The 14,483-nt window shown below is 43.3% G+C and overlaps 1 protein-coding gene across 4 annotated transcripts in view; it reads left to right on the top strand.

The window, feature by feature from the left end:
• LOC131132419 (glutamate receptor 4) overlaps positions 1–14,483 on the top strand; it is a 145,100-nt gene that overhangs the window by 127,794 nt on the left and 2,823 nt on the right. For 2 of the 4 annotated variants that reach the window (XM_058078024.2, XM_058078022.2), the window contains exons 12-15: positions 4,857–5,055; positions 5,936–6,183; positions 10,731–10,845; positions 13,922–14,059. In XM_058078024.2, the coding sequence (XP_057934007.2) occupies positions 4,857–5,055; positions 5,936–6,183; positions 10,731–10,845; positions 13,922–14,059 (700 nt within the window). Of the gene's footprint in view, positions 1–4,856; positions 5,056–5,935; positions 6,184–10,730; positions 10,846–11,293; positions 12,076–13,921; positions 14,060–14,483 lie in introns of those variants that run through there. The other 2 variants (XM_058078026.2, XM_078791907.1) reach the window with 2 other exon arrangements.

Below are 14,483 nucleotides of genomic sequence, written 5' to 3'. Positions count from 1 at the left end.
TAGCCTCTCCAGTTTTGTATACATATGTCAGCCGCACATGACCACATCATAAAATGGAATGAAAAAAAAATCAACACAACACTAAACTCATCACACAGTAACTTAACACTCAAAAGGTATACGTGAGTACACAATAAAATCCCAGAGTCAGAGGAACCTGGAACCTGGAGCCCAGAGGGAGGCTGATGTCACAGCAGCACCCCAGCAGGCACCAATGAATGCTTTGCTTGCATGCAATGCATTGTGGGAAAAATGTTGAAATAATTAGTAACTACTCTATTCGTTAGTTCTTTATTAGTTCATCCGTTCTCAGTAACCACTCTAAACACATGTGCCTTAGGTCCTTTGTAACTACTTTATTCATTAGTTCTCATTGGGTCTTCTGTAACTACTCTATTCATACATTCTTTATTAGTTCATTAGTTCCTCTGTAACTACTCTATTCATTAGTTCTTTATTGGTTCATTATTTCCTCTGTAACCACTCTATTCATTAGTTCTTTATTGGTTCATGAGTTCCTCAGTAACTACTCTATTTATTAGTTCTTTATTGGTTCATTAGGTCCTCAGTAACTACTCTACTCACACGTTCCTTATGAGTTATTCATCAGTACCTGAATAACTACTCCAAAAGTATGTGCCTTAGTCATTAGTTCCTCAATAAGTGGTGTACTTTTGCGGTCAGTCATCCTCCATCTTGTGGTGTTTTCCACTGATGCTGAGCTGGGAGACGGCGAGCTTGGTGGAATCTTCTTTTCAAGCCAGAAGCTCAATTACAGTAGAAGATCCATGGGGGCTTCCAAGGAGATAAGAGCAGCATTATCGCCAAGACTTAAGAGTAGCTTTGGAGAAATGTCTTTAAATAGCTAAGACAATTTATCTTGCTGCAACTTTAAGCCAATCAGACGGTTGAAAGCCTTAGATGGAGTGCGGGCCCTCGTATGAAAGGTTCACGCTCACCCAGCCACCAGATTAGCTTGCTATTATACAGATGCTAATATACAGAAAGATACAAGCGACCCTGATTAGCCAATAAATAGAACAGCCAGTGAGCGATCAATATCATCCCCTCACCGGGCCGAGGCTGTGACGTTGGAAACACAGCAGCATCGATCACGGCGCCATAGATCGCCGCTAAAGGGTTAACATAAATACATTCTACCCAAAGCAAGCACTCAAAGTCTTTCAGTAGTCCCATCACTGCCACTTCACAGAAAACACGCCAAAAGATAACTGAGCAATGGTGCCTTCAGGGAAAATAAAACCTCCTACGCACCAAAATCTCCAGTCATCTCCCATTCATTGCAGCGACCTGCTTATCAAGGAATCTTTAAATAGGGAACATTGTTTTCATATTATTTTATCAGTGTTTATCACACTCCTATTACCCAATATAATACACTTAAACCTACAACTCGTTCTCCTGCGTGTTGCTGTAAATGTGTTCCCTTGCGGAGTTGAGTGGTGCACAGACAGGAAGTGATGTCAGGGGTTCCGAATTGAGTTTCATCTTATAGTTGCCACAGTAGTTTATGTTAGGGATTATTGTGAGATCACTCAAAGCTGCAATAAAAGCCTGTTGGTCCGGAGATCAAGTCTGGTGCTTGTGTGTCCCACCCAACATTACCGACACCTTGACGTACGATCTTTGGAATGCGTCTTTTGAATGCCTTGTATTTGTATTTTACTTCATGTAGCCATTTTCATGCTTGAAAATGCTGACTTCAGGCAAAAAAATGCGTAATATTTGCATAAATATGCATGTTTCTTGGCTAATAATAGGCTGTGTTTACCCCGATACAGTATGATTTATGAAATCATATTTTTGTGAAAAACCACCAGAGTGAAACTGTGAAAGAAAAACACAAAGTGGTGAGGGATTACTGCAATAGTACATATGTGTCCCTACAGCAGGGGTCGGGACCTTTTTGGCTAAGGGAGCCACCAAAGCCACATATTAGTAATTGTATTTCCAAGGGAGCCGTGTACTATTTTTAAACACTCAGTACAACTCAATGTGTGCATTTTTAAGCAACAATTTTACCGTATAATAACTCTAGGCATAGTCGTATTTTTCTTTCTTTATGCCATCTTATTGGTCAAAAGGGTTTGTGCTGCAGAATTAGCTAGTTGACTGTTTGATTATAGGAGGGAAGTGTTTTTCCTCACCTCTCAATGACCTGGGTAGGCTCCCGCATGATTCAATAGCCGGAAGGCTGGCATTGGCTCTGGCCACCCACCTTGTGGTAGAAACTGGGTGGTTGAATTAAAATGCATGAAAATGTTTATGCTTTTAAAGAGGACCTATGATGCTTTTTCCTCTATTCTGACCTATAAATGTCGTTAGAATGTTGTATTCACGTGTTAAGTGATGCCAAAGTTTCAGATAATGAAGTTGGAAGTGAGCTCTGAAAGAAGTTTCGGATGGCTCGAAACGCTCGGATTCAAAGGGCGTGGTAAAACTGCCCCTTTGTGATGTCACAGAGTGCCGGACTTGCTTATATGGTTTATAGTTAGGAAGTTGGGCATGTGAGTAATCATGCCCGGAGGCACGAAAACAGACGGTTTTGGCAGGAAGCACAAATCCGAGGAAATACAAAAAAAATATGGAAGTCACAATTGCTCCTGATTTGGGAATGTTTTGACATGAAGTTGTATGACATCCCCGTCAATAGTGACTTATCCACACTTTGTCCCGTGAGCTGAGTTGTGGTCGGATTTCAGTGACGAGGAGCGTTGTTTCGGTTAGTCGGTGGGGGTTTGGCTTTTCCGAGCAATATGTCAACAAAAAAGGAATTCATTTGCATCACAAAAATGCCTCCCCAAAAAATAAGACTTCACAATGTTATTTTTCTCCCCAGTCGTATCACTGCGCTGTTGTCCGTCCATTTTTGTGTTTACACCAGGGGTGGGCAAACTTTTGGACTCACAACTTACGCTTATAATTCCAACAGTCCGCATTGAATTATTTGTCTCATTTTATCTGTAAAAGTGTCATACTATATATATATACATACCCGTATACATACTATATGTTCTCATGTCCCTTTTTTCAGGAGCACTTTAAACATCAGACCACATCAAACTATGACGATGAGTTTTACAGTTTGTTTTTTTTCTGAATAAGACATCCGACTTGCAAGTCATGTTGCCAGTTTGTAGGTTGAAAGTTGAAATACTCCGAAAGCAAACGGCATTCTGTTTCATTTCAGTGATATCATCTCCATCGTGACCCTTTGTAGCCATCATTGACATTTAACTGTTGCAGTCCTGTTTGTCACTGTTGTTGTTATGGGAATTGTTGTTGCTACTGTTACCCCGTTTTTTTTTTTATTTTTTTTTCTTTTTCTCTCTTTCTTTTTCATTTCTGTGCCCTTCACTCTGGTCTGGCCGCTCCAAATACGCATAACAAAAACATACAATAACGCCAAGTAAAATGTCATAGTACAGGGAAGGTATAGCTAAAAAAAAAAAGGGCAAATGGCGGGCCGGATTCAAACGCCTGGTGAGCCGCATATGGCCCCCGGGCCGAAGTTTGCCCACCCCTGGTTTACGCGAACGAGGCATGAGTCACATTTGAGCGTTTCTTCACATGAAGGCTAGGATGTTATTTCCTCCCTTAATAATAAGAACATATTGTCAGTGACTAATATTTTTTAATATTTGGGTTTGATGATCTATGGTAATGGTAATGTAATGGTAAGGTAATGGTAATGCTAATGGTAATAGTTTAATTTCATTTGAAGATGCATCAGATTACAATTGAGTGCATCCCATAATCAGTTCACAGTTCCACATGTCCAAAAGGAGTAGGAAGAAGCAAAGCTTATTAAATCCTACCCCTCCATCTGGTACTTTTACAATCACTAACTGTTACATTTGTTCACTTCCTGCTTCCTTAATATCATTTAAATTATTTAGATTATTTAATATTTTTTTGTTTTTATTTGTATTTATTTTTATTTTAATTTTTATTTTTTTTTTATATTTTTCTAATTAAAAATACATTTGTCACATACCGAAGTACTCGGTGATATGAGCATCCAATGCCATAATGGGTACCATAGTAAGTGTCAATATAGTGATACATATAGCACATCATGACTGGTTCAAGACTCTTCATCCTTGTATTTAGCAAACATCAACTGCTTGTATTGTTTCTTGAATTGGCTCATCGTTGTGCATTGTTTGATTTCCTTACTCAATCCAAAACGATCTAAAACATGTATGTGACAAAACGTGCAAACAAATAAAAAATCAGGAAGGGCGCAAACACTTGTTCACTCTGCTGTAAGTATGAAAGGTAAAAAACATTTGGTGGGGCCCTAAAAAAGCTTTTGAATCTACGAATCAATCAATCAGGGGACGAACGTCCCAAAACAAAGCGACTCAGAGCCGTGCTTCCACATGCTGATGCTGATATTGGAAGCAGCAGTCGAGGCAAAAGAAAAAAGGCCGACTGCTGCAGATGTCTTCCTCTACTCACATTCTCCCCTGCTTGCTGCGTCTGACACGCAGGCCTGAGGGTTTTGTATCCGCCTCTGTTTGATTTGCACCAAGGGAGGAGGGGGTTGGGGGGGGGGTCTTGTTTGTTCTCCTCAATGCAGCATTTACGCTTTTTAAGATTCTCCTCACGCGCCGGCCGCCGCTCCTCGGCAGCCTGCCGCGTGTCTCCCCCGAGCGTGCAAAGCGGAGAAGAACACGGTACCGCCGCCGCCGCTGCGACGCCGCAGTCGTCTTGGGGGTCCTGCAGCGCTTTCATCCCCAACAAAAAGTGCTCACCGCATGTCCTCGTGTTTTGCTCATTTGTCGTCCCCTCCACTTTATTCTCACTCAGTTGAATTGGTCCTCTCCCAGGTCCTTATCCGGTCGCATCGTTGGCGGCGTGTGGTGGTTCTTCACCCTCATCATCATCTCGTCCTACACGGCTAATCTGGCCGCCTTCCTCACCGTGGAGAGGATGGTGTCCCCCATCGAAAGTGCCGAGGACCTGGCCAAGCAGACAGACATTGCGTACGGAACTTTGGACTCTGGCTCCACCAAGGAGTTCTTCAGGGTAAGTAGGTGTTCCCCAGGGATTGGTAATAAATCCCTGTTTTTTCACACAGCCGCGCTGCAATTGTGTCCGGATTTACCCTTTTTTTTGCAGAAGCCTTTTATTTGTATCCCCCCCAAAAAAAAAATATCTCAAAGATTGAATATCAAAAATGGAGTTTTGCAAGTCTGAAAGTGGAAAATAACATGACATCACATCACGTCACATGACGTCACCTATCATCCTGACGCAGTACATATTTACCTGGCATAGTACGACACAACTTGCTATTGCCAACTTTCTTTTTCATAAGATTATGACTTTAAAAAGTAGAGTAAAAAGTAAAAGTACTTTCTTTATTATTTCAACTTTGTTCTACTAAAATTTAAAAAAAAATTCCTCATATTGCATCATCAAATATTGTATTTCTGTTTTATATTTATAGTATTACATTTTTATTTTATTCTTGGAAAATGAATGCTGATTTTTCCATTTTCGCTGCTGCTATTGTTCAAATTTTACATGTTTAGAATGTGCTGCGGGTCGCAAATGTCCCCCACGCCGCACTTTTGACACCCCTGATTTTGCGGGCTACATGACACAAACATGCATGCTAATGTTAGCTAAAACCGGTGGTGTGGCGTTGTACTCCACAGTCTCCACTGCAGCGCTCCGTTTTCTCACCGCCCTTAGTCTCCGCTAAAATGTATCTGCTGCATTTCTTGCATCTTCAAATCAACGTTTCCTTGCTGGGCCTCAGGCTCGTGTCAGATAAAACGCATTTGACGTATGCGTTTGCGTTTGCGTTAAAGACGTATGCTGTAGCTCCAAAGCTCCGTGTTTGTGTCCATTGGTTGTGCATTTCCTCTCCTTTGAACCTCCTGGACGACCCCTGTCGCAGCGCTCCAAGATAGCCGTCTATGAGAAGATGTGGGGCTACATGAAGTCGGCCGAGCCCACCGTCTTCACCAAGACCACGGCGGAGGGCGTGGCGCGTGTACGCAAGTCCAAGGGCAAGTACGCCTTCCTGCTGGAGTCCACCATGAACGAGTACACGGAGCAGCGCAAGCCGTGCGACACCATGAAAGTCGGAGGCAACCTGGACTCCAAAGGCTACGGCGTAGCCACACCCAAGGGTTCACAGTTAAGGTGGGTGGAATAGTGTAACAATATGGGCTACGTGTTGTTATGGTATTCCACCTTCCCTGGTGTGCCGCCTTTCTCTCTATGTCACCACTTCCTGCTCAGTGCAGAGTGGGCGGGGTCTTTTGTTATGTTTCTACATCTGTGTATGTTGCATGAGTGCTGCTTTTTTTTATTCCAATCGATTCCTCCACAGATGATCCTGCTCAGGTAAAAGTGTCTTTGCATGGCATGCCTCTGGTTTATCTCATTTTAGGGTAATGAGCATGCCTGGAAGGGATTAGCATTAGCATTAGCTTTTCTTTTGACTGCTGGACGCCACGTGAATGCGAAGCCCTGACCTGACTTTGCGGCTGCCGAGTGGAATTTACAGATGTTTAGTGGGCACGTTGTCCTTGCCAGGTGTGTAACGGCACATGTATTCGGTATGGGATTCTTCAGTGCGGCACGAACTTCCCACATGGAACACATTCAGGATCCCAACCCAGGGGTCTCCCCTACCCATTTCCGGGGGGGACCCATGGACTCGGACTTGGAGGTGCTGATATTCACCACGGCTAGAGTTGAAGCCCAATGAAGCCAGCAGGACCAAATCATCTGCAAAAAGAAGAGACCCCATCCTGCAGCCGCTGATGTGGACTCCCTCAACGTCCTAGAAGTTCTGGCCATAATGATTCAAAGTGCTTCAAAAATGCCTTCCATGAAGGAACACGTGGTTACATTTCACTTGCAAGGTACCCAGGGACCCATGAACCCATGGACCCAGGGACCCAGGGACCCAGGGACCCAGGGACCCAGGGACCCAGGGACCCATGGACCCATGGACCCATGGATCCATGGACCCATGGACTCATGGACCCAGGAACCCACAGACTCATGGGCCCAGGGACCCATGAACCCAGGGACCCAAGGACCCAAGGACCCAAGGACCCAGGGACCCAGGGACCCAGGGACTCATGGACCCAGGGACCCAGGGCCCCAGGGACCCACGTCAGCTGTGCCTTGTATGAGAGAGGAAAAAAATCTAAAGATGAATGTCAACTGGAATTGCACCTTTTAACCTTTTAAGATTTACCTCAAACTTCTGGAGATATGTGACATTTATTAACCCGTACACATTTTTGACTGAAAGTTCTCATGCTTTCATCTGTGACTATGGACCCAGAGACCCAGGGACCCAGGGACCCAGAGACCCATGTACCCAGGGACCTCATTTCGGAACTCATTCTGTGGAACCGGGCCACAAATTGGAACTTTTAATGCTGCACTTCAGACAACAAGGAACTAGCATTTCTTTAAAGTACCTTTTCGTTTTTTGAGAATTCCCTAAGCAGTTTTGTGTTTGGATTTTGTCTCCTTCCTGATCTGAATGGTGACCTCGGAGGTAAGCTGCAGAGTCGTGATCAGGCACCATGACGCCCCATTATGACCGTGGGCGGTCATCGATCACAGCCTGGCGGCCAGGTCTCTCCGGAGGGAAAGGATAAATGTGGAGCCTCCATGATGATTGCTTGCGGGAACGTGTGGAAAACTCCACATTGTGTTGCAGCAGAAGCTAATTGCTAAAAAAAACAAAGTGTCGTTTGGCAAGGTGGCCACACGCAAACATCTGTAAATTCCAAGTGGAGCGGCAGTAGCTGCTGGGCAAGAGTCTCTGACAGATGACGCCAGTCCCTTCTTCCAAGCCTCCATCTTGTTATTTCAGGGGGGATTATCGTCTTCTGTCAGTCACTTGTCCCCCTTATCGGTAGTTGAAAAAACCCGTCCAGAGCAGTTGTCGTTCAGGGCTTCTACTTCACAATCATTACCGCTTTGTGTTTCCAACGCTGACTTGTTGTTTGGGGGTTTTGTCCAAAATGATGGGGTTTGAAGTCCAGGATCAAAACGCACACTGAGCCAAATCTCGCTATTCTTGTCCAAGGAAAGCTGTGAAACCATCGATTCTCCCAACAGGCCACTATTGCCATCTTGTGCAAATCCCGTAATAACATAAAAGCACAGGTGAATGACCGAAATATAAAGAGACCGTCAAAGCACAATAAAATGGCCCAAAACAATAGCAAGGCCTGTGGTTGGCGGTAATGTGCTTTCACTTATCAGAGCGCCATCTAATGGAAGGCAGGCTGGTACAACAAAAAGGTCAAATACATTTGGCTAATTTCTTCAAATGTCAGGTTCTTTTTTTGCCCACCCAAGAAATAAAATAGTATGAATATTTTATAGAAGGATTATTGTATATCAAATTAGGCCAGCATTAGACCAGGATTACAGGGCTTTGTCGCCGTTTGTTGCTAAAATTGTTTAGTGTGTGTTAGCCCTACGCTGCAAAATCTGAAATCCAACTGACAACACCAACCAAGTATGTTTACGTAGGTACTTCGTGTAAAAAGTTTGACTTAAGCTTGAACATAATTTTTTTTTTTTACTGGCCCATTGCACATTCTAAAAATATTATTTAATAAGAACATTTATGAATATTTTTACAACAAAAATAGCAAAAATCTGTAGTAATTTTACAAGAATAAAGTCAAAAAATAACAATGTTATTATGATAATGTTATGGGAATAAAGTCATAATTACCAGAACCAAAATTTACAAGAAAATAGTTTGAAAACGAATGAAAAAGCCGTTGAAGAGAATGAAGTGAAAATATTAATTATTAAGAGAACAAAGTTGTGGTCTAGCGAAAAAAAAAAAAATTAATAAACTCACGAGTAAACATAATATCATTTTAGTAGCAACGAGTCTAAATGTTAAAGATTTATTTTTCTAAAAACTAACACGGGACAAAAAGGTACAATATGGGAAAAAGTCATAATAATCCAATATGAAAATTTACCCAGCTTTAACCATGTTCGGGGTCGCTCCTGACAACATTCAATAAAAAAGCAAAGAAGATGAAGCCAGAGGGAGCGAGTAGAGAATAGAGAACAGGCTGAATAGGTGTAAGATATGCTAACACAATGCTTATTCAGCTTATGTAACATAAACACTTTTTTCATTTATAAGTCGCTCTGGAGTATAAGTCGCAGGAACAGCCAACCTATGAAAAAAAGTGTGACATATAGTCCGGAAAATACGGTATATGCAAGGACTACGTTATGCTAGCCATAGCATTTCAGTATGTGGAATCAAACTATGGAATGGATTGAGTAAGGAAATCAAACAATGCACAACGATGAGCCAATTCAAGAAACAATACAAGCAGTTGATGTTTGCTAAATACAAGGATGAAGAGTCTTGAACCAGTCATGATGTGCTATATATATCACTATATTGACACTTACTATGGTACCCATTATGGCATTGGATGCTCATATCACCGAGTACACCTCGTAAAAAATAAAATATAATAAAAATAATAAAAAGTAAATCCAATTAATTAATTTTAAAAAATTATTAAAATTAATGAAAAATGTATAAAATAAAGTAAAAACTCCTACTCCTTTTGGACATGTGGAACTGGGAACTGATTATGGGATGCACTCAATTGTAATCTGATGCAGGTTCAAATGAAATTAAACCATTACCATAAATAAATCAATCACTTATAACCACATAAGCACACACAAAAGCACCCAAATTTGGTCCCGTTAAGGACACCAACATTCATATGGAAATATATAAACATTATATATATTATATATATATTCCAGCCTCTTCTGCTTTGAATACATAAGCTATGCTAACGTAACACACACACACTCGTTTGTTGTCCGCTAACGACAGCTACGATTTGACTATGGTTAGTTATTAGCGTTAGCTACGGGTGTTACTTGGGTGGGCGTCACAAGATCTTGCGAGATGAAAACATGAAAGGATTAAAAGATTGGTTGAGAATAAAACTGTCTCATGCGTGTCTGTTTTCCTCGTCTCTCTTGCCTCCATCTTGGTGCGTTTGTTCCATTGAACAACTGCATGAGTGGAGTGAGCCCTTTTATTAGTCATGCAGTCTCCTTGTCTGGGTGGGTGGAGGCGGGGCCACTAGCATACACACAGAGGGAAGAAGAGCGTAACCTTGTGGGGAGCAATCAAGGTACTGTAGTACAAATTAGTAGATGGAAATACAGTATATCGTCATATATTTTTTTTATTGTACTTTTCTCCTGATCTCGTTCTCGTAGACCCAATTCCGTGTTTCGTGACACCCCTGAGATTTTAGCCAGTCCTGAAACAGCATGAATGTAAATTATTAGCCAGTTAGCTTCATAATTCTGAAAAATAAGGACGTTTAGATTTGAGGCCAGTATTTGTAACATGCCCACTATCACGCCCACTATCACTATCATGCCCACTATCACCACCAGTGATGGCGTTCTTATATTTTTTAGTTGGAAAAAAAGGAGCCGGTTGCAAGCCGTCCCTTTAAGAGCTTAAAAAAGGTGTGATTTGGCGTACAGTGTGTGTTTAATTCCGAGAATGAAATTAATGCACTTTTTTACACCCTTGTCTCCCTCTCCTCTCTCTTTCTCTCACTCTAAACTTTCCTCTCCCGCTCTCCAATTGGACAACCTATTCACCCCTTTTTCCCCCCCACTTTATGGTTTTCAAGAAGCGCCGTTAACCTGGCCGTGTTAAAACTCAATGAGCAGGGCCTCTTGGACAAATTGAAAAACAAGTGGTGGTACGACAAAGGAGAGTGTGGCAGCGGAGGCGGTGGCGAGAAGGTTAGCCGCTATGTCGCTACACCCGGGTAGCAACACTGATGATGATGATGATGATGATGTTGTTGTTGCTGGCCAACGGGCGCATCTGCCGGGTCGAACAAAGAATGGGGACTAAGAAACGGAATTGGATTTGACGTGGGAAGCAATGTCGTTAGAAAAAAAGGTCCCGGCAGTATGCGACTGTTCCAGATGAGCGATGCAGCCGGGGCCCCACGTGTACACGTCTGTTAGCTCGGCCGCCTTGGCCCAGTTAGCGTTAGCGCATTAGCAGCGAGCAAAGAGACATGTAGCACAAGTGGGGCCCCTTCCTGGCAGCAGCGCCGACTTGAGGTTTGCCCCCTTTCATCGGGGCTTCTTATGATTGAATAACATAAAATAACATGTCCTATGATGTTATTTATGTTATTTCCCCCTCCTACCCCTCCCCCTTTACCCCTTTGGTTTGAAGAACGCCTGTAAACCTTGCCGTATTGAAACTGAGCGAAGCGGGAGTCTTAGACAAACTGAAAAACAAATGGTGGTACGATAAAGGGGAGTGTGGACCCAAGGACTCAGGAAGTAAGGTCAGTCTCCACCAGCCCGGGAGCCCACCATGTTTTGTTTTTTTTGTCTTTGTGCACACAATACTGTTGTGTCTCTTCTAGACTTAGACGAGCGTCAGGGCAAAGCCTGTTTTTGTTTTGGGGGCATGACAGAAAGAAGGCATGGCACAGCGCTAGCAGATGAAGGAAGCAAACTTGTCACTTAGCAAGGCACCAGGGCATGCTCGGACCTTTACTGCACATGCATGGATGTCACTCAAAAAAGAATGAGAGTGCATGACAGGCAGGCCAAGTGTTGGCGTCAAGGCAATCTGCTGGTAAAGGTCAGACAAGGTCATCGGTAGGACAAAGTCAACGACATGCAAGGTCGTGTCAAAGACCAATGTGCTTCTTAAAACAGGACTCAAAGTTTGACCCTAAACATTGAGGTAGAAGGACTAGGTTTAGGTTTTCAAAATGGTCTTAGCGCCTAGGGTTGGGGTTTAAACCAGACTTAGGGTTGTAAAACTGGGGTTTCAAATCAGATTTAGGGTTTTAAAAACTGGGGCTTGGGTTACAAACCGGGGTCAGGGTTTCAGACGAGGGATTCAAACCAGAATTGGGGTTTTAAACTAGAGTTCCAAATCTAAGTTTAAATTACAAACTGGGGTTTCAAACCAGAGCTTGTGTTACAAACTAAGGGTTTGGGTTACAAGGGTTTGGATTAGGGTTTCAGGCTAGGATTTATTATTTAACAATATTTTTAAACCAGGTTTGGGGTTGCAAACTAGGGGTTCAAAAAAGCCCCTTTAAATGTGCAGGGCCCTGGTTCCAAACCGGGGTTTCAACCTAAGTTGTCAAACCAGATTTAGTGTTTTAAAAACTGGGGCTTGGGTTCCAAACCGGGGTCAGGGTTTCAGACGAGGGATTCAAACCAGAATTGGGGTTTTAATCTAGAGTTCCAAATCTAAGTTTAAATTACAAACTGGGGTTTCAAGCCAGAGCTTGTGTTACAAACTAAGGGTTTGGGTTACAAAACAGGATTAGGGTTTCAGGCTAGGATTTATTTTTTGACAATATTTTTAAACCAGGTTTGGGGTTGCAAACTGGGGGTTCAAACCAGCCCCTTTAAATGCGCAGGGCCCTGGTTCCAAACTGGGGTTTCAACCTAGGTTTTCAAACCACGTTTTGGGTTTCAATGGGGTACGCATTCCTGCCAATGACTACATTGGTGGTAAACTGGTGTGAAGTACGTGTAAACGGTGTGGGGTCGCCTACCAGTGCGCAAAGAGATTATGTTATGTTATGATTATGTTATGTTACGCTTAATGAACTGCTGTCCTTGAACTCGCCATGCATATCAAAGCGTGTCTCATTCACATGAATGGGTTAACATTTCACACCTCTTGGAATTATCAGCTAGTTTCAGTAGCATCATTCATTCATTCATTTTCTACCACTTATCCTCACGAGGGTTGTGGGGGTGCTGGAGCCTATCCCAGCTGTCTTCGGGCGAGAGGCGGGGTACACCCTGGACTGGTGGCAAGCCAATCACAGGGCACATATAGACAAACAACCATTCACACTCACATTCATACCTATGGACAATTTGGAGTGGCCAATTAACCTAGCATGTTTTTGGAATGTGGGAGGAAACCGGAGTACCCGGAGAAAACCCACGCATGCACGGGGAAACTCCACACAGACTCCACACCCGGATTGAACCCGGGTCTCCTAGCTGTGAGGTCTGCGCACTAACCACTCATCCGCCGTGCAGCCCTTCAGTAGCCTCGTCCTTTTAAATTTTTGTTAAGTGATCATAACGCCAAAAGTGATGAAACTACCCCCCCAGGAATTGGGTGCCAAGTGCATCATTTATGCATAAACACAACCAAAGCAGTTTTCCTGCCATAAATCCCTAAATAAAGGACAGGCGTTGCCAAGGGGAATTGCAGCACAATGCGGAGGCAAAACGTGTGCAAGTGTTCTCATGGCTTTAGGGTTTCAGTTGGGGTTAAGGTGGCAAATTAAAATGTAGCAAAATGACTTTTGCACATCAAATATCGTCCAAAAGGTAACTCCACATCAGAACAATAACCAGTTGAAATATTAATCATCATTTCTCACAGGAAATAGATGTTTGCCATTAACTGTATGTATTGACTGTACTAATGTTGGGGGGGGGGCTTTAATGTCATGCAAGGTTAATTATGAAGTGATGCCTCTTAGTTTTTCTTTTCTGTTGGAAGGTTTTCCTTGCCTCTGTCGCCAAAGTTCTTGCCATGCTAGTGTAGAAAGGTTAGGTTTCACTTGTAATACAAGAAAATATGCTTTTTTTATTATTTAAAGGTTTATGTTAGAAATATTTGCAGTGTTGGGGGGCGTTAGACTTTCCTCTGGGTGTATGATGTTTGTTGCTAGCATGGCTACACAAAGGCTAGAGTGTGAAGAAGTGTCTTTCTTTGTGTGTGTGTGTGTTGTGTACCTAAATGTGGACCGTGCCACTAACCGTTGCTCACTGCGACTTCCGGTGTGCCTCTCGCCCATCCTCGCAGGACAAATCGTCACAGGCCCTCAGTCTGAGCAACGTGGCGGGGGTCTTCTACATCCTGGTGGGGGGCCTGGGCCTGGCCATGCTGGTGGCCCTCATCGAGTTCTGCTACAAGTCCCGCAACGAGGCCAAGAGAATGAAGGTGGAGCCCCGATACCACCGCCCCTGCCTGTCAGACAGCCCCCACCCCGAGAGCCCCACCCCTAGTAGGCCCAGCGTCCCCGACTTAGCCCATCTTAGCGAGGTTTTCAATGGCTGTGATGAAGCTGATAAGATGTAGTCCGGCTTCTCATAGAAGATCCCCCCCTACTGTTCTAGCTCCCCTCAAGGCCACTTGTAAGTGAAACCTGCTCGCTCATCGTGCCCCCACGCTAGCTCTGCTATGCTAACCGTGACTGTGATGACCTGTGGCTTCCTCCACCATGTGCTCGTGTCAAAGTCTTTGTCCATGAGACAGGAAGACGTCCTCGGATAGATCTAAAACCCATTTGCCCGCCCAAATGGAAAATCCATATTTCATCGTAACAGAGGGTCTATATATATATAAATATTTTTTTTTAAGTCTT

The sequence above is a fragment of the Doryrhamphus excisus genome, linkage group LG1 (genome assembly GCF_037039965.1).
Source record: "Doryrhamphus excisus strain RoL-2023G ecotype Guam linkage group LG1, RoL_Dexc_Guam_v1.1, whole genome shotgun sequence".
In the NCBI taxonomy this organism is placed as follows: Eukaryota; Metazoa; Chordata; class Actinopteri; order Syngnathiformes; family Syngnathidae; genus Doryrhamphus; species Doryrhamphus excisus.
This window is presented reverse-complemented; position numbering and strand designations above follow the sequence as displayed.